This window comes from Amphiura filiformis, chromosome 14 (genome assembly GCF_039555335.1).
Source record: "Amphiura filiformis chromosome 14, Afil_fr2py, whole genome shotgun sequence".
NCBI classification, from domain to species: Eukaryota; Metazoa; Echinodermata; class Ophiuroidea; order Amphilepidida; family Amphiuridae; genus Amphiura; species Amphiura filiformis.
Window position 1 is genome coordinate 35,472,166 of NC_092641.1, and position 20,189 is coordinate 35,492,354.

General features: G+C 36.8%; 1 protein-coding gene across 1 annotated transcript in view; it reads left to right on the top strand.

The window, feature by feature from the left end:
- Positions 1–20,189, top strand: part of LOC140169387 (guanylate cyclase soluble subunit beta-2-like) — an 88,277-nt gene that overhangs the window by 22,330 nt on the left and 45,758 nt on the right. Inside the window, exons 2-4 of the mRNA XM_072192645.1 lie at positions 7,738–7,811; positions 15,866–15,960; positions 19,719–19,988. Coding sequence (XP_072048746.1) covers positions 7,738–7,811; positions 15,866–15,960; positions 19,719–19,988 — 439 coding nt within the window. The remainder of the gene's footprint in view (positions 1–7,737; positions 7,812–15,865; positions 15,961–19,718; positions 19,989–20,189) is intronic.

Below are 20,189 nucleotides of genomic sequence, written 5' to 3' on the forward strand. Positions count from 1 at the left end.
CTGTAAAAACCTTAAAATCCATGAGCTTCTGGGGGCGCTGCCCCATGGACCCCCGATAAAGCACCACTGCACCTTAACCGCTTTGCATGTTTTTCCCCTTTGTGTTGGCGCTTCATGATCACTAAAATTTTCCAGTTGGCACTTCAAATAAACTAGTTGAGAAGGCCTGAATTCTGGTGGCTAATTTTATCATACTAATCTCCTCAATAACATGGACATTTTGTAATTGTAAAATTTTCTTAAGAAAATGGAATGGTTTAGTTTTTACCGCTATATAAATGGCATGAATAAACCCTCATACAGTGTTATGATTAACTTTACTTTCATGAAAAGTACATACATTTCACTGTGAACATCTAAAATCTGAAACCAACTTTCATTTCTAGCTAGTAATAAGAAGAAAATAGTTCTAATGAGGGGGTGCTATTAGCCAACTTCTGCCTTTTTAAAGCCTGTAAAAAAGGCCCAGCGCATAGGGCTACACGGTAAGATGGCTTTCACATGCTCATGCATGTGAGTTTGAGAGACGAACTTTCATTTTGTTGGCCTTGAAGCATGTTAAATAAAACTCGCGAAATATTTTATTTTTTGATTGACACATGCAAATAAATCCCACTGCTTTTATATTACACGGCATTAATGACAAAAGCTTTTAATATGTCTTAAATTAAGCCTCAGACTTATTTTAACTGCTTTTTAAAATGCAACAAAATGAATTAAAATGGGTCTGTTCTTGGCTTGATTACTTCAGGGAATTACCACCGTATATTCAATTGGTTATTGTTTTGGCAGCTAGTGGAATAGATTTATAACGGATTAAACTGACCATATTACAATTGAATACCTGAGTGGAAGAAGGGCCAACTCCAATTTTTTTTACAAAAATGAGTTAAACCCAGCATTTTATTGCCAGCAGACTGTTCTTCGGTGTGTGTGAAAGATGAGCCAAAATACACTCTCTAAATGGTCTTCCACGTACACTTAATCATGGTTTTCATGGAAGAAAGACCCAACTCCGTGGAGTTGGGCCCTTCTTCCACAAATATAGGGTCAAAGAGGAATTTTGTTCATCCATGAAATCTGCTTTTCGCTACAATAAACTTTCTTGTTAACATATTACATAAGTTGCACTTGTGCATAATGGTGATTACCTAATTTCTGTAGCTATTTACAAAAACGGAACTGGCACTTGCAGTATATTAGTGGAAGAAGGGCCCAACTCCAGCTTCTATTAAGACCTGTACCGTTGCCATGGAAACTTCATATATAATTTCGAATGTATGCTATATTGTATGTTCATGTATTAAAGGTCCCTGAAGATGAAAACATTCAGTCTATAAAACTTTTCCAAATATTAAGTTTTTTCTTAATATCTCAAAAACAGTTTTGATGGAGTTGGGCCCTTCTTCCACTCAGGTATTCAATTGCGTAAAATCATTCAAAATAGAACTAAGAAATTAGGTTGAGTTTAAGAGTTCATGTTATTAAAGATCAGGTATATTGCTCGGACAACATCATATCATTGGCAAGGTAATATTATGAGGACGATGAAAATGACTCCTTTTTTGAGAAAATAAGACGTTTAAAATTGATATTCCGCAAAAACCAACTCAAGCGGCGAGTTCCTTCGAACGAGACTGATTTGACTTAGAAAAAGATTGACGTCATGAACTGATATGTGCCTGCTTTGAGAAAAGGGATTGTAAACGCTCTCAATGCACAGAACGTAGAATGTTGTTGTACTCAGAAAAAAGTCTAATCAAGTGTTACAAATTTAATGGTTTTTAAACATATGGACAAAATCAGTCGCTTCCTTTTTTATATATTAGTAAATTGTGATATTACTATTCATATAACAAGTATTATTTTTCAGGTGACTAACTTTGGAATTAAAAGTGCTCAAACCCATTACAGGTGAGCGTAGGAACAAATTTAAAGTATACACCTCTGGAAAAGGTAACCGTTACTTCTAGTTTCACAGCATACCCTACATATGTTACATCAAATATTATACGTCAAATAACAAGTCTGTAGGGTCACTACTCACTAAAGCACAGATGTGGCCATTTTAATCACAAACAATTATTTAAATGACGTGTATGGAGCTCGAGCAAACTGACATATGAAAATTTTGAGAAAGAAAAAATCAGGACTCAGCAGGGATTGAACCCGGCTACTGGATTAACGGTCCAGCAACCCGGATTCAATCCCTGCTGAGTCCTGATTTTTTTTTCTCTCCAAATTTTCATATGTCATGTCAGTACAGTTTGCTCGAGCCACAAACACGTCATTTAAATCATAATTTCTCGGGCTTGCATCATTTATTTCCGATCCTCGCATTATATTCCTTTGTGTTGCATTATCTTACGCCCTGCTAGGGTGAAGCATATAGGCCGACTCCTTCTTTATATAAACAATTATTTATTTACATTTATTTTACGGTATAAAAATGTCAGTAGCTGAAGACTTACATAATATTAATAATACTAAGCACTACATAAATTCATACAAAAACATCGAAAAATAACAACTTTTGTTGGTTACCGAGACGATGGCTGATTTGGGGCCCGCAGCTGGCAGCCCTGGCCACGATTGTTGGTAACCCTTCGGTTAAATGCCTCTTTGTTCACTTCATCTGTCAAGCTATCAAAGGAGTTATGCACATCAACCTGGTAAATTGAGAAAAGTGAGCTAGCAAAATTCAATCGCACGATGGACAAATCCAGTTGAAGCTTTTCATGGAAATCAATGTTTCATAACTCCGCTTGACATTAAATAGTACAGTGACAACCGGTTTAGGGGACCGTTCACAAACACTTGTAAAGGAGTGAGGCAAAAAAGGGGGGGGCAGAAAATTTTTGACCCTCCTAAGGGGGGCCCTGAAGAAAATGACCACAAATTTTCCTAGAAAAATTAAGTTTATATGCTTTTCTATGGGGTTGACGCATAATTTTCATGTCAAAAAAAGGGGGGGGGGGCTAAAATTTTTGAGATCTCTAAAGGAGGGGCCCCGAAAAATTTTCGCGATGAAATTTTTTTGTATCGGCCCCCCTTTCAAGTGTTTGTGAACGGTCCCTTAACCTATTATATATTCATAGCTGCATCGCTACTCTATTAGCGATTGGCTTTTAGTACGGAGTACAAGTATAAGCTTATATTGTAATAGAAGCTACTCTCAGCAGCCCGGTGGGCAGTTTATAAAGACATGTGCTTTGATGGCTATACAAAATTATTCTTTACCTGACGCGGACGATGTGACCTGAGCATTTGTTCTGGTATGAAAACTTTGATGAAGAAATGTGAGAAAATGGATATCTCCTACCATATGTAATCCAGTCTTCATTTGCAGTTGAAAGATGTACCTCTCCGTTGAAAACGGAACCACCAAGCACCATAGCCAGTAGGATGAAGTAAAATTCGACGATGTCCCGGCGGTATTGCGTAATTTAGATTTAACATGGTGAATTCCAATTCAAATGACACTGATATAAAGTTTAATTTTTTGTGGTTGCGAATTGCTAAAAAACACCAAAATGTGCTTCAACTACTAAAGGAAATGTCCAATGTATCATATATATCAAAATTAACTAAGGATTTGCGCGATAAAAAGATGATTTTTAAAGATTAACATTCTGGGGTGCAGAATAAAACAGGTTAGGGCACCCTCAATTTATTGATTACGGAATAAAGTGCATACATACAATATACTATAAATAGTACCAATGAATACGTATATAATTAACCCTAACCCTAAACCCTAACCCTAAACCCTAAACGCTAACCCTAACTCTAACCCTAACCCTAAAACCTAATCCTTAACCCTAACCCTAAACCCTAACTCTAACCCTAACCCTAACCCTAAAACCTTCCCGCTAAACCCTAACCCTAGCCCTAAACCTCGGACTATGCGGTTAGTGATATATTGCGGTCCAGAATGGTTGCAGAAAGAAACTAAGTTGACCGGTCTAGTCTAAAAGTAACTATCGGACTTTCTGGTTGATTGGCTCAAGAGAGTCGCACAAGCGGACGGACAAGCGGAAAAATACGATAGACTATGGTGTCTAATCTTTTTCTCCAATATCAGGGAATTTATTGAACTCTACGTCATTGGATATGGCGGATGGTGAGTGAAAAAACCTTTTATTCTTATTTTCTCATTCTTATTTTGCAAATACAACAAAGGTAGAATTTGTTACTTATTACAGGTTATTAAATTCATTTTCCTTTTGCTGTGATTAAGGTCAATATGAGAGAAAACATTGCGGCAATATTTACCATTATTATGTTTTGTTGAATCCAAGGGCGTAAAAATATTGGATCCAAAACATAATAATGATAAAATTGGATGCTTTACGCCCAATATTATTTTATTGGACGAGACTACCAATGAATATGGGCTTAATCGATCCAATTTTATATCAATGACGTACGGTAATATGGAAATGAACCGTGAAATTAACAGTGTATTATTATAGCACCGTGTGACCACACAAGTTATGAAATATAGGCCTAATCGATATTTATATTTTTGATCGTGTCACGTTGAATAATTGATCGAAGCCGGGATCGAAGCAGCAGAAAAAAAGTGGTTCACAGCATCTTGCGAATGGTAGTAAGCTTTAGCAAAAATTGCATTGCTCAATTCATAGCGAGCGTGTAGAAGAATTCAAAATCACATTATATACTTTCGTAGGTCCTGTGTTTCTTGAGTTATGTTGTAAAGAGGGCTATAACAACATCACTTTTGTAAAACGTACATAACTCATTAACAACAATAAATTAAACAAGTTTTCAAAGTATATGATTTGTAGAATGAACTTGTGCAAAACACCAAAGTGATATTTTTCAATATTATATTGATTCAGATAATGAAAATTGATTTTATTTGGCTGCTTCGACCAACAATACCTCGTATACCCTTAAGCTACTAAATATAATATATTAGATATCTTAAAGCATATTAAAGCCATATTATAACATTTGCTGTTGAGGACGCCCTCACTGATTTTTTAAAATTCATTTTTTTACACAATTATATTGTACTTTATTAAACCAATATACCCTGCAAAAATCAAGACTCTAGGTGCTGTAGTTTTGTCAAAATCCGATATTTTGAATAAAGCGCCGGAACCGGCGTCTTATTATTACGATGGAATTATTAGTCGAACGCATACACGATGTTCATAACACACAGTGCGGGACGGTGATCTACACAACAAAGGGTCGTACCATAACATGACCGAAGGAGTGGTACGTATTGGCGACATACGCGCTGGTAGTAAATTCCAATTTTCTTTGCTTTGACGTAGTTGTTCGGCTCAAAAATAAAAGGGGATATATCTGACAGTATAAACTAACATTTTATGTCAAAGAAATGCTAATCTATTTTGTATGATAATGTTATATATTGCTTTAAGTTCGCTCCATCATTCGTTTGAGCGTAAGTAAAAAAGGAGGACCCCTAGAAACACCAGTTTATTTTGAAAATGATTCGAAACAAAAACATGTGGGTTATTAGGAAAAACAAAATTAAGACAACTTTATGACAATAAATCAATTTGCAAAGATCCGATAGAAAACTCAATAGCACTTAGTATAACCTGCGTGTTGTGATGAAATTAATAACGACATTTCGTTGAGAGAATCGAAGAGATATATGCTTTATCAAGGCAAAAAAACACTACATAGATGGAAATGAGTATTTTGCACGTGAAACTTGACTGATAAGAACCTACAGGGATGGAGTCTGGACCAAAGACTACGAATCGGCTTGCAATGACAAAGTCCCAATATCTGGAGGATTCTTGTGAGGATGCGGTGGATATTGCCACTTTATACAAACATTCCTCATAGAACACCAAAGTTTACTTCAGAAAATAAAAGATCGGGTTACCATAACACCGAAACAGTGTTCTTTTAGATATTTAGCTATCTTCCCAGGCAAACACAAAAATGTTATTAAAACTTGAGACGAAATTACCTTTAAATAACCTTTAAATGTCGGGTTATGTGAAGGACATTAAACAGTTTTATACAACTCAATGAAGAACCTCATACAAATTGCGTGTTATGTACCTAATAGAAGCTAAATCTCTATATGAACGTTTCTCATTTCATATCATAACATAAATTACTTCATGACATGTTCATGATTCATCTGTTTTTTACACTTTGCTGGTACAATATAAGTAAAATGACTAAAAACCATCTTCACGATCGATCTGTTATTTCACGTAATTTATTGTAGTTCTGTTATTTGTTGTCATCATATTTTTGCGACTCTGATATTATTTTACATTAGTTGTTGTTTATTTTGCCTGTTTAGCGGTAGTGATGTTGCCTTTTGACAATATCTGAGAGACATATCACACAAAAGCTCGAACAAATAAACTGAAACAAAATATTGGCATAAAGATCAAAACAGTTTCTTATTCTAAGAGAATAAGAAATAAAGCCATCAAAAACTGTCACAATAAACATGATAAATGTGAATTAGTAACTATATAGCAACTCTGTACCAAAACAACTTGTATCTACATCGATGCTCAAAAGATATTGCATAGCCTTCTGCATGGATTTTGATTAAAAGTAGAGAAATATTAACAGATCAGATAACTCACATGTATGTACAATGATGTAAGGGATGTTAAGTTATGTTAACCTATTTCCCAACTATAATAATTATTTTGCCAATTCGTTTATAAAGTAAATATATACATACGATTTATTGCATGCTCACAAAAACTTGAAATCAGCAAAAGTATAATTATTTGGATTTATTTTAAACCATATTTCAAATCTATTAAAACACACCTCATTCATGATTGAAAATTTGAGTTGTAAATTGAACTTCGATCAAATCGTCGCTCGCCCTGGCAAGACATAGTGGCGTATCAGCCATTTTTGACAAAATGAGATAAGATCAGTTTCACAATCTATATAATGCTCTACATTCTGACAAACTTTCAAGACATGCATGTCATTAATTAATTAAGTATTGTTACTAATTAGGTTTGGCGTATCTCACTCAATGGAATTATTGTGTACGACATAGTGGCGTATCAGTGACATACGCCACTATGTCGTAACTGAATAAGTGACATTTTTAAACTCGGTATATAGATAATTTACGGACGACGTATTTTATGCAATTTTAACCATAAAATGCATCAATACCGGGATCAATACCCATCCCAACTTCTGACTGGTCTAGATCCACCCCTGCCACCACTACTTGCCCCACGCTTTGTTAACGAGAATGTTTACAGGCTTTTACAATGTCCATCCGGAAATTTTCAATTTGCCGGCGTGCAGTGACTTTTCACCCTAAAATAGCCCCTGAAATAAACGACAATAAGCCATCCAGGCTGAGGCTGACACTCTTTCTTTTTAGGAGATGCTGTAAAATATGGAAAAATTGCTTATATACACGATACATTCTTATTTGTACACGAGTATTTTGCCTTCTACAATGTATATGCTGGCGATTTCTGTATTTTGTTTCAGACATAATTTATTACTTATTTGGGCAATGAAATTATACCTATCTTTATAATGCAGTCATCGATTACGTCATTCTACAGAAATCACGAATCAATAGTTGGACGTCTCAAATTAGTGAATTTACGAGCAGATTGATTTAGATTGAGATTGAAAAGAAAGAAGAACAGAAACAAAGTCTGCTGCCCGGTATGACTCTCTATCTAAGTCATTTTCTTTCTGTTTGTTTTACTACAGTATGGGCTTGTGAACATAGCGATCAAAGATTTGGTCCTAGAACGGTTTGGAGAGACTACGTGGGAACTGATGAGGTAGGAAATGAAAACAAAATATAAGTAACAAAGTACCCAGCAAACCCAGAACGTTTTCGACATCATTCGCAAAAGGTTACAAAAGGTTGTCAGAAAACGTTTAAATGTCGGGTTATATAAAGGGGGTATTAAGAGTATAAAACGTTTTCATAAACTTAAAAAACATTGTTTGATAATCTACTGCTCAGCAAACAAAAATGTTTTACAGAAAACGTTTAAATGTCGGGTTATATAAAGGGTATAAAAACGTTTTAATGACATTCCAAAAACATTCTTGAAAACTTGATACAAAACATTCTAAACAGAATGTTATTTTGGGGTTGAAAATATTTTCAATAACGTTTTAAAAACGTTTTCATGACCTTTATATAACCCGACATTTAAATGTTATTAAAAGGTTTTGAAAAAAACATTTTAAGAACATTTCTGTGTTTGCTGGGTTCAAATATTTTAACATAATGTTATTTAAGTATTGACACAATATTTGGCACAAATGTTTACAAGAATAGTTTACAATAACATTTTTGGAAAACATTTAAAAATATTGTTGTAGTGTGTTTTCATACAAAACGTTTTAACACGTTATCATGATCTTTATATAACCCGACATTTTAATGTTATTAAAACGTTTTTACCTAAACCAAAAGCCAAAATGTAACTTATTTAAAACGTTTTCAAAACGTTTTTGTGTTTGCTGGGTAATAGTAGAATGCCAAATATTGTTGCTTACAAAATGGTGCTAAACCATTCATACTGCAGTTATTATATCACTCATACATATAAATTCTCGACAGTTCATTGGTTGATTACCGTTTATCATTTTTACTATCACCCTCTCCGTGTGATAGTCTTTACCGTCATGTGCTCTGCCGAAGTGCGCCTGCGCAAAGTCGTGCGCTGACTCTTAGACTCGCCGACTTTAGTTATGGAGTGGACCCCAAAATGTGAAGTATATCACGGCAAAACATGGTGTTATGTTGATGAAAAATGTATTTCCTACTTTAAATAGTCTTTTAGTAATATAATTTATGCATGAGTGATATAAAACAAATATTAACTGTCTTAAATTCGTGTAATGGTCGAAATACAATCACTCGGTGAAAGATGGATTGTTCCATTCCACTCGTCGTTCCGGCTCGTGGAATGGAACAATCCGTCTTTCACCTCGTGATTATATTTCGACCATCACACTCACTGACAGTTAATATTTGTATATTGTCCGTTTTCCTATACACAGTGCTCTCACCATTGACGCGCGACCTTTACAAATAGTGTATGTTTAAAAGTATAGGCATTTGCCTAGTTAACATCACTGTGTGAAAAATAACCGGCCAATATTTAAAGTATTCTCCAAACTTCTAGCAAATATATGTCTCTAACATGACCTAAAATTACAGCTAGGTTAGATGTTCAGAAATAGTCGCACTTTGGTAAAATATGAGTGAGGGCAAAGAATATCTAACTCATAGCTAGCCAACTTCCCGTGTTTATTGAATGGAGATTTGACCGAAAATATTGGTAACGGACCGCTCACTTCTGAAGGATGCCACAAAAAAACAACGGTACAAGCTACATTTAAAGTATTCTATGAAATTCTAGAAAATATAGTTTTGTAACATGTTCTAAATTTTTAGCTAATTTAGCTGTTTGGAAGTATTCGCACTTTTGTGTTTTAGGAAGAATATGTAAACGACAGATAACACCAAAAAATATGAAGAAATTATTTCCAAACCGTGTTAAGTCAACAATCATTATGTTGCTCATTTTCAAGAATGCTGGTTAATAATAAGCAGACCATTGTCTCATTTTGTGAACAAAGACTCACATACCATTGTTACCTTGCGTTTCCTTTATAATTGGTTACCCAACTGAAACTATAATACCAGCTCATTGCGATACCGCACAGGTAAAACTGACATATGTGCACAACCAGAAGAGATCTGATTTAATCAGTTGAGCTGTTTTCAATGAGTGTTAACTTGGTTTAATAGCTTTTAATGGGGTTTAAGTCCTGCAAAGGTCGTAGTGAATTCTACTGTAGACATGACTGCATCATGTTTGCATTACACGTGGATTTTCTGCGATTTTGGCCGACGAAGAACTCCCTTTCTTAGGAGGAAACGAGGGAACTCCCTTTCATATCCCCTCGTAGCGCCGCCCGAGGGTACTTGAGAAACACAGGGGACAATTTACGGAGCGTCATTTGGGACCTATAATAGCTTTCGATGCGTTTGAAATGATCTGATTAGAGATGAAATGAAAACTCGACCGGTGTTTGACCGCCCGTTCCGTCCGGTTTCCATTGTTTAGAACAATATAAACCGGACGGATCCGGCGGTCAACCACCGCTCGAGTTTTGATTTCATCCATTGTTTATTAAGGCTAAGGGGCACACCATTACATTTGCAGGGGTGGAAGTTTGAGTCGCCGAGTGGAACTTATTTTCTTCCCGAACATAGTGGTGAAATTTAATTTTCTCCGATTTTTTAAGTAGCCCATACATACCTTATTCTTTTCTTTAAGTTTGACTTATTAGTATATGGGGGCTAAACAAATTTTCGTCTCACTAGTGAGCGAATATTTTTCCAAACAACAATATCACATACAATCGAGCCTCGACTAAATGCACAATGCCAGCACGGTAACACGTGATGGTCTATTGATCTACAGATCAGCAGTCAATTCTCCTAACAATACCAAATGTGGTACTTAAAAATAACTGCCCAAGACAGTATGCTATTTGGAGTGGGAATTTTGAACCAGAATTTGCGTGTTGGTGCAGTTTACGTTTACAGCTTGCACGCATGGTAAGTGAAACTGTGTGCGGCTAAAAAGTGGTTTTATTCATATGAGTATAACTCTGGATTTGTATTAGCAAAGACGACAGTTCTATTTTTATTTAGACGTTCAGAATTAGCTCTTTTTAATTTGTAGCGGATTCCCTTTTTTTTTTTTTTTTATAGATTTCGTATAAAATCACCACAAACATGAATCAGCCTGTACACGGTCGATATAAATATTCCCAATATTTTCCCCAATATTTTCAACATCAGATTTGATAATACCTATCTACATAACATGTAGCAATACAGAGGTCCTGGTTCACAAGACATGCAAGAAGGAGCAATTTTCGAACGACAATATTTTTCACGCGTTTCTGCACATCATTTTCGCATTATTTCTTCAGTAATTTATTTTTCAATCCATATCTTGTGGTTAAAGAATAGGATAGCAACATTTGCACAGTATTTCTTGTGGGACTTGAGAGCATATCAGATACACTAAATTGCAATCTGAATACAAGGAATGTTCCTCTGGTATCAAATAATTTTGATTTTTTTATATTTTTGATATTTTACAGTCCTTGAAGTAAACTATATCAAATGTATGATAATTATGTCCTTGAAGTGTATGTATAGCTGGGAGGAAAAGCCGTCCACCATTGACCTTTCGTATTGAAGATATACATTTTTTCTCAAAAAGACCTAACATTTTTTGGTCTTTTTGGACAAAATCATATCTGCAATACTAAAGATCAAAATTTTGCAAATGATGGACGGCTTTTCCTCCTCCCAGCTAAGGGTAATCCCAGAATGATATATACCGTGTTTGAACAAAATCTCAAAATATATAGTCCTACTTATTCTGTGACTTTCATGGAAATAGCTTGATTCGTTTTGGCGTGACATTTCTATTACTGAAAATGGACAAAAACTGCATGTGTGTAATTTACAGTGCAAAGGCATTATAACACATGGATCCTTTATCACCATCGTCCAGCCGCACTGTGCAATATATTGGAGAAATCCTACATTCTTTTATGAGAAATACAACACCAAATTTGGCACAGATGTAGAGTTTACAATGCTAAATAATTCTTGATATGGGATTAAGTGAAACATATCAATATGACATCAGATATAAACTATTAAACAGGTCGGAACAAAATGGCCATGCGTGGCGTTGGATTCAACATACCATGGCGATTTCTGCCATGAAGATATCGGGGCGATGACACTGTGCACTGTATCATGGTAAAACAAGAATATGCTCATTATCCCTGCAGAATATTCCTTGAGAATATTTATTTTTTACTCAAGGACGATCACGATTGATTCAGTTTTTTTAAAAATCTATCTGTATACTTACCGTCGTTTTATCTTTTCAATTTCTGTTTCCGTAACCGTATCCGTTTTTGTAAGTCATTGTTATTTTGAAGTGGTAGTCTCCCAGGTGTGACCAATCTTTTATTCTAGCCTTTTGTTAGTTACTGAAAATTTGAAGCTCGTGAATTTCAGTTTTCGTTTTGGTAAGTTATATTGATTTTTTACATAAAACCTTGATATGTGCGGTTGGGTGCTAATCTAGACAAAAGAAGAGTCTAAATTTTACGGTCCTAAATTCGCGGGAAATTGTACGGCTTCAATTGAATTGTGTTTGGTGTATATGCACTTACGCCTAGACGTAAGTGGCTCGTAAAAATTGTCTTGCATTGAAATATATACTAACCATGTTGCCAAGTTATAAGCAGAAGTCTTTCATATTGGCGATGAAACGAGCGTCTAAAATAGTTCAATATCTCCCAATGAGGCGCGTACAAGTGTTGCTTTGGTAATCATGTTTTATATTGAAATGCAATACAAAAGAATTGCATTGGAGCAAAGATAATGTATTCTATTCATTCGTACCAATTGTAAGCTAATCTGATAATTGGTTGGGTCTATAGACGATTCCAAGTAGCCAAGTCATGGTCAGGATTTGGTCGGACATCTTTGGGTAGCCGCTAGCACCAATCTGGTGCTTTGAGCGTCAATTGTGCAAATAAAAGCCGCCTAACACCTAGAGAAGATGCAAGGACGAGGAGGGTTAATAGAATAATAGCTAATAATATATATATTGGAGATAATTCCGCAGGTAATCCCGTCGCATCTATTCATACATATAGTCCTTTTGTTCGCAAGTACATCAATGCATAGATACCGCGTGTAGTTAATCCGATTATTATGTCACTTCAACAGCGAATAGACCATGCTGTGTGTTTTGTCGAAGGGAACTGTATTGTGTTATTCTTTTGTCTGCCTGTGTTTTCGCGGAAGGTGTAAAACGGGTGATGGAATGCAGTTTAAAATTTCCGCCAAGGCCGAATCATTTCACATTTTGAGTGCATTGTAGCCGACGGCTACCCAACTAAAGGCTGCTAGTCAGGTGTAGGAATGCGTGTATTTGGATTCGTCTATAGACGAATCCAACGAGCCAAGTCATGGTCAGGATTTGGTCGGCCATCTTTGGTTTCCCGCTAGCACCAACCGGGGGTTTTGAGCACCCGATTGTGCAAATAAAAGCCGCCTAACACCTGGAGAAGATGCAAAGACGAGGAGGGTTAATAGACTAATATATACAATAGAGGTAATCCTGTCGCATCTATTCATACATAGTCCTTTTGTTCATCCATTTGTACATCTATGAATAGATGCGATGGGATTACCTGCGGAATTATCTCTATTGTATTATTCTAGGCTCCTCGACCTTCTCTAGGTGTAAGGCGGTTTTTATTTGCACAACTGTCATGACTGTTGGAACTGTATTGTGTTGTCATTCTTTTGTCTACCGTTTTCGCGGAAGGTGTAAAACGGGTGATGGAATGCAGTTTAAAATTTCCGCCAAGGGCGAATCATTTCACATTTTGGATGCATTGTAGCCGACGGGGACCCAACTAAAGGCTGCTAGTCAGGTGTAGGAATGCGTGTATTTGGATTCGTCTATAGGGACTTACATAATTGGTATAACATTTGCGTTAAACCTTGTTTGCTTTGGGGAAGAAAAGTACAATACTAGAGGCCTTGCATGTGACGTATATCATCCCGTAAATATGGCGGACTACTCAAATGCATTCAACAAAAGCATGATTGCAATCTACCGTGACAGTTCGTCTCACACACATAACCCTGCACTACGATCAAATAGGTTGATGACAGCAGGATTGGACTGTGCTATAACTGCAGAAGCACTTCAGGGAGGAGGGATAGCATGATTGATATGATTCTCGAGTTCTGTATGGAAGTATTCTCAACGCTGACACCGCCACGTCAATGGGTTACGAATGTAATCATTCCTCTACCAAAGAAAGGTGACCTCTCTCTCATGACAAACTACCGTGGTATTTCGCTTATGTCCATTGCCGCAAAAGTGTACAACAAGATCCTTCTGAACAGGATCCGACCCACATTGATCCTTTACTGAGAAGCAACCAGGCTGGCTTTAGATCGGGTCGCAGCTGTGCTCAGCAAATACACATTTTGAGGAGGATCATGGAAGGCTTCAAGGAGTACCAACTTCCTTAACAGTCACTTTTGTGGAATTCAAAAAAAGCCTTCGACTCCATCAACAGGTCCGTCATGCATTTTTCAGTGCTGCGGCATTATGGAATACCAAAGGTTGTGGTCAATGCCATCCAGGTGCTCTACAAAGACTCCAATAGTGCCGTTATGGTAGATGGCAGTATTTCAGAGCCTTTCAAGTAACAACTGGAGTGCTTCAGGGTGATGTGTTGGCACCATTCCTGTTCATTATCCTGGTAGACTACCTTCTGATGAAATCAACTTCTGGAATTGACGCTGGAATTGTTACCTACCCACGTCGGTCAAGCAGGTATCCTGCCAAGATGCTGAATGACCTGGACTTTGCTGATGATATTGCCCTGCTGGAATCTTCCATAGCCTGGGCCCAGTCACAGCTTACTAGGACTGCAACCGCAGCAGCAGATCTAGGCCTTGTCATCAGCGCACCTAAGACAGAATATATGACTGCAAACTGTAACGCCCAACCAGCACTTGAAGTCTATGGTAGTACCATCAACCATGTCACAGACTTCAAGTATTTGGGTTCCAAGATGGGCTCTAGTGTTGCAGACCTAAAAAGAAGAAAAGCGCTAGCCTGGGCAGCTTTCTGGAAACTGGAGCGCCTTTTGAGAAGCCCGTCCCTGCCAATCGAAACAAAAATCAAGCTGTTTCAGACAACGTGTGTTACTGTCTTTCTGTACGGGTGCGAGTCATGGGTAATTACCAAGGACATGGAAAACAAGATCAATGCATTTGCAACATCTTGCTACAGAGTCATGTTAAACATCAAGCGTGTGGATCGGATTCCAAATGAAACCATCTACAACCTGACCAACACCACTCCATTGGTTGCCAGAGTCAAGATTCATCAACTAAAATTTCTCGGCCATATACTGCGTCTTGAAGATGGCGAGCCTGTGAAAGAATATGCGCTTTATATTCCACCACATGGGAAGAGGAAACCGGGACGGCCGCGCACACTGTACTTACAGTATGTCCAGCACCTCCTGGGAGATACTGAAGAGATGCTGCAGCCAAACAAAATTGTTTCGCTTGCCCAAGATCGCAATAGTTGGAGAAAGCTTGTAGTCGCCTGCTCCGCAGCCGACTGATGATGATGATGATGACCTGAAGTCAGTGGGGTGATCACGAACTGTACATCAGCGGCTAATGTGTGCCTTTTGTGCTTACGGCTACTCAATCACACCCTTGTCTGTTATGGTAACAAAAGGTACTTTTCATTCCAGTAGTCGCTTTCACGCGCCTTTCGTTTGATCACTTATTGACAGTAGCCTACTAGGTAAAGCGTTAATACACTGTCGGGTCAGTTTACCGATTTAATGGCGGAAGCCCTTTGTCCCAAACAAAAGGTACCTTTCGATGAATAGCTTGTCAGATTTCAAATCGGCACAAGTTAACAATGCGTTACATAATCTATTGCTTCTCCATCTTTAATAGCTCCATGGCCTCTTCTGCCACAAATAATAGTGTGATGCCTCTTGCATATGCACATACGCATTAAAATTACACATTGTCTGTGAAGGTAGGGTCTTCCTAGATTTGGGGTCATAACTCATTTAAGAGGTCACTGCCGGCTGTGCATGCTCGCGGTTGAAGGCGAACGAAATCCGTATGTAGTTCTTTCATCTGTCAATCGTAAAGGGAGCCACCGCATCCATAATTCTTTTTTTTTTTTTTTTTGTATATTTTTCCCAGAACCAAGGCCGGTGTGGACGATAAGTTTGTCAATTTCAGTCAATACCCCGATGACGTGACATATAAGTTAGTTGCAGTGGCGTCCGAAATGTTAGGTAAGCTTACTTCGTTTGCTTATACGAAGGTCGGTCAGTATGTAATGAAAGTTGACCTTTGACCCCATATGTGACGTGGTATATCGATAGCAACACTTTTGGGCAGGATCGTAAATGGAGAAATAGCCAAAATTGTCAATACTATTACATAGGTTAATGACATTAAATGGGGAAATAACCAGTAATATTTATGCAACAAAAGCCTTTCTTAACAAAATAAGGAAAAGGCTAATGTATGTGAAATTTATTACGACGTAGATTATTGCTTCTTTTTTTTTTTTTTTGGCCTAAAAATAGAAAGGTATCAATCGAAGTGGACAAAATAATGTTGCAACGTTACAATGTTAGGATTAAACCCACACAAGCAGATGTTATATTTGGCCATTACCACACAGGAAAATTTTACATACAGCCTGTCTCAAAAAACAAATGTGCAAGTAAAAAGCGCCCTCTTTGGCAATTATAAAATACCGTTGTGACATGATGCTTACATCAACATCAAGGGCGCAGTCTTAGCTCTCAAATGCCGTTTGTTCTGCTCAATTTGCTTGTTTTATTCTCGAGATATGTTTAGTTAACAACAAAAGGGTAAAATCACAATTGTGCCACTTTTACTAGGGAAGAGGGATGTTTTTAAAACAATGATAGCTGATGTTGATGCGTCTAATGCACTTCCCCCTTCGTGGCTTGTGCATTAGACGCATCAACATCAGCGCGCGTGCATTATTTTGTCTAATTTCTCTCCCTGATGCTATCATGTATCGTGTGCAGATTTTCGTGTACAGCCCTCTTCCTGAGTAAAAGTGGCACAATTGTGATTTTACCCTTTCGTTGTTAACTAAATATAATTATCTCGAGATTAAAACAAGCAAATTGAACAGAACAAACGACATTTCAGAGCTAAGACACATACTGCAGTTACTGTCCGTTTTCTTATATACAATTCACAGTGCTCTCACCCATTGATGCGTGACCTCTACAAAATAGTGTATGTTAGAAGTATAGGCAATTGCCTAGTTAACGTCACTGTGTGAAAAATAACCGGCCAATATTTAAAGTACTCTTCTGAAATTCTAGAAAATATAATTTTGTAACATGTCCTAAATGTTTAGCTAATTTAGATGTTTGGAAATATTCGCACTTTGGAGTTTTAGTGTATGTTATAGGTAATAGGACATTGCCTTGTTCACGTCACTGTGTGAAAAATAACCGGCCAATATTTAAAGTACTCTTCTGAAATTCTACAAACTATAGTTTTGTAACATGTCCTAAATTTTTAGCTAATTTAGGTGTTTGGAAATATTCGCACTTGGGTGTTTTAGGAAGGATATGTACACGACAGATAACACCAAAAAATATGAAGAAATTATTTCCAAACCGTGTTAAGTCTGCAACCATTATGTTTCTCATTTTCAAGAATGCTGGTTAACAATATGCACACTATTGTTTCATTTCGTGAACAAAGGCCCTCTCAGTATTGTTACCTTTTTATAATCGTTCATCCAACTGAAACTATAATATCAGCTCATTGCTCATTGCACAGGTAAAACAGAAACATGTGTAGTGTGGATTTAACCAGAGAAGATCCGAAGTAACATAGTTGAGCTGTTTTGAATGAGTGTTATCTTGGTTTAATATCTTTTAATGGGGTTTAAGTCCTGCAAAGATAGTGGTGAATTCTACTGTAGACATGACTGCATCATGTACGCCCTTGACGTTCATGTAAGCATCATGTCATAACGGTATTTTCTAATTGCCAAAGAGGGCGCTTTTCACTTGCACAATTGTTTTTTGAGACATGCTGTATATTATCAATAAAATAATGAGAGTTACGGGAAATATTCCGATATGATCGAATTCTGCATTAAGCTTGTGTATTGAATGTAGTAATTTAAAATACAGAAATAGAAAAGTATGACGCAATGAAATATGCAAATCAACGAAGTAAATAAAATGAAAGATTAAAAACCCTCATTTCAGCATCTTATTTCGCTTTATAAATCGACTCATAAATTCGGCAGTGACTGCAGACCTATTTTTAGTACTGAGTACTATGAACTTATTCTTATTTCTGTAACATCCTTTGTATTTTAAGCATTTACCCCAAGACAGAGAAATTGAAAACACTCGGACGCAAAATTTGCATGCATGTTGGCAATCAGACACGACAACCATTTATTGACTTTTGTTTAAGACCCGCACCAGTACCTACAACAAATAAACAAACAAACAAACAAACAAATTCTCAGCCGTATAATTGCCAAATATATAATAGGAGATTCTCTAATCGAGCGAATTACCCAACCCAAGACTCTAGCGAAACAACGACCAAAGGCGCAGAAAATCTCGTTTTAGCAAAACCAAATGTGATCCAAACTTGCACTCTGGTGGCCGCCACCCGAGGCTAAATTCTGAGCGTTTGACCCCGAACCCGTGGATTATTCATCAAATATCATGGCTGGAAACTCAACAATAAATTATGGTACTGGTGCATACAGATCCCACGCTCCCAAGTGGAATTCCTGAGACTCTTCAACAGGTGGTCTACCTGAAGTTACAAGGGATCAAGTCTTAATGTTAGCATTCTATGACATATACATATATCATAATAAATAAATACAGAAAAGATAATTCAAAACCCAGCATTATTTTCTTTTGCTTACTGTGTGAAGTCTTTGACCTTATAAAGACTACTTTACTGTTTTTGATGACACCGGACTTGTGCCTGCATGTAACAATACGATTGTCAATTCCTGTACATATATATAGTTTTGACGACTTACTTTCCCTCTTGAACTATCATTCTAAAAAGTTTGATACAGAACAATTATATAAATTTTATGTAGCAACATATTGAACACATGATCTAATTAAACAGTGTACATTGTAAATATGAAGATCTGAGAAAGGAAATTAATTGCAAGTCACATGTAATTTTAATGATCGGCGTCAACTCTTTATTCCTCCCTCCTTATCTACAGGGACCATAATTCTTGATTTTTCTTTTAAACTTACAGACAGTTAAATGCTTTAATTAGCTATTATTTAACACACTACCATGTAGTAGATAAAATATATCTGTATTTATACAGGTCATTATCTCATTACTGTCACACATAATTATATTTTACTTCCTTCTCACATGTCCACACAGGGCGCGGTGGGTGGGAAGATTTTTGTTGTTGTCGTGTCCAATACAAAACCAACAGTGAATAAAAACCACCTAATCACGTTGAAACCCGCGAAGGCAGCAAATCCCATTGGTTCCCGGGTCAGCCAAACAATACAAATTTATCTGCATGACAATGATTGACATCTGACCCGGTAAACAATAACATGGATTGGTCCATTTCTCAGCAAGGGTAAATTGAGTTTAACTTGTTGCACTGTGTTAAACTTTATTATCTGATCATCTGATCATGTAAGATTGAAACTATATCTGCACACATATTTTCATGATGTAATGGATTATTAACCGAATCCAGAGCGCTTAATTTGACTGGTTGGTCACCATGGTCACAATCTGTTTAACCATGTTAACACGTGTAAGAACTATAATCCGATTAACTTGTCATGATTAAGCGTATAACTACGCATTTAATATCGTGAAGACCGCGTGAAATTTCTATAGAATGCATAGAATTTTGTTACGGACTTGCAACGAAAAGACGGCAAGTCATTCTAGTCAATTTTGATGTCACTCGTCTTGGCTTGACCAAATCAAATAAGCAAAGTTTAACAAATTCCTTCTTTTACAGGTGTTTCAGAAGATGACGTCTATGAACTTTATGGCGTATACTGGGTATTGTGGACTATGCGCAGTGGACATGATGCCTTATTTAAAACGCTCGGGGACACCTTGCCAACTTTTCTTTCTGGTTTAGATTTCTTGCATAGTGTGTACATGAAAACAATGTATGCAGACATGACAGTACCCCAATTCAGAGTAGAAGATATCGAAGATGATGAAAATACTATTTTGCTACATTATATTTCTAGTCGATACAACATGTGGGCGGTAGTTGCTGGTACGTGAGTATATTAAATATATCAGCTTACGATAAGACTGAGATCAGTTGAGTCAGAGTTAATAAGGGTAAAGTTGGGACAATGGGTTACAAAACGATGGGTATACAACAACAAATGTTACACTTTTATAGCATCATCATTCAAAATACTGTTGTAACGTTTCTCGTGTGTTATCTTCAGTAGACAGCATGTAACGGCAA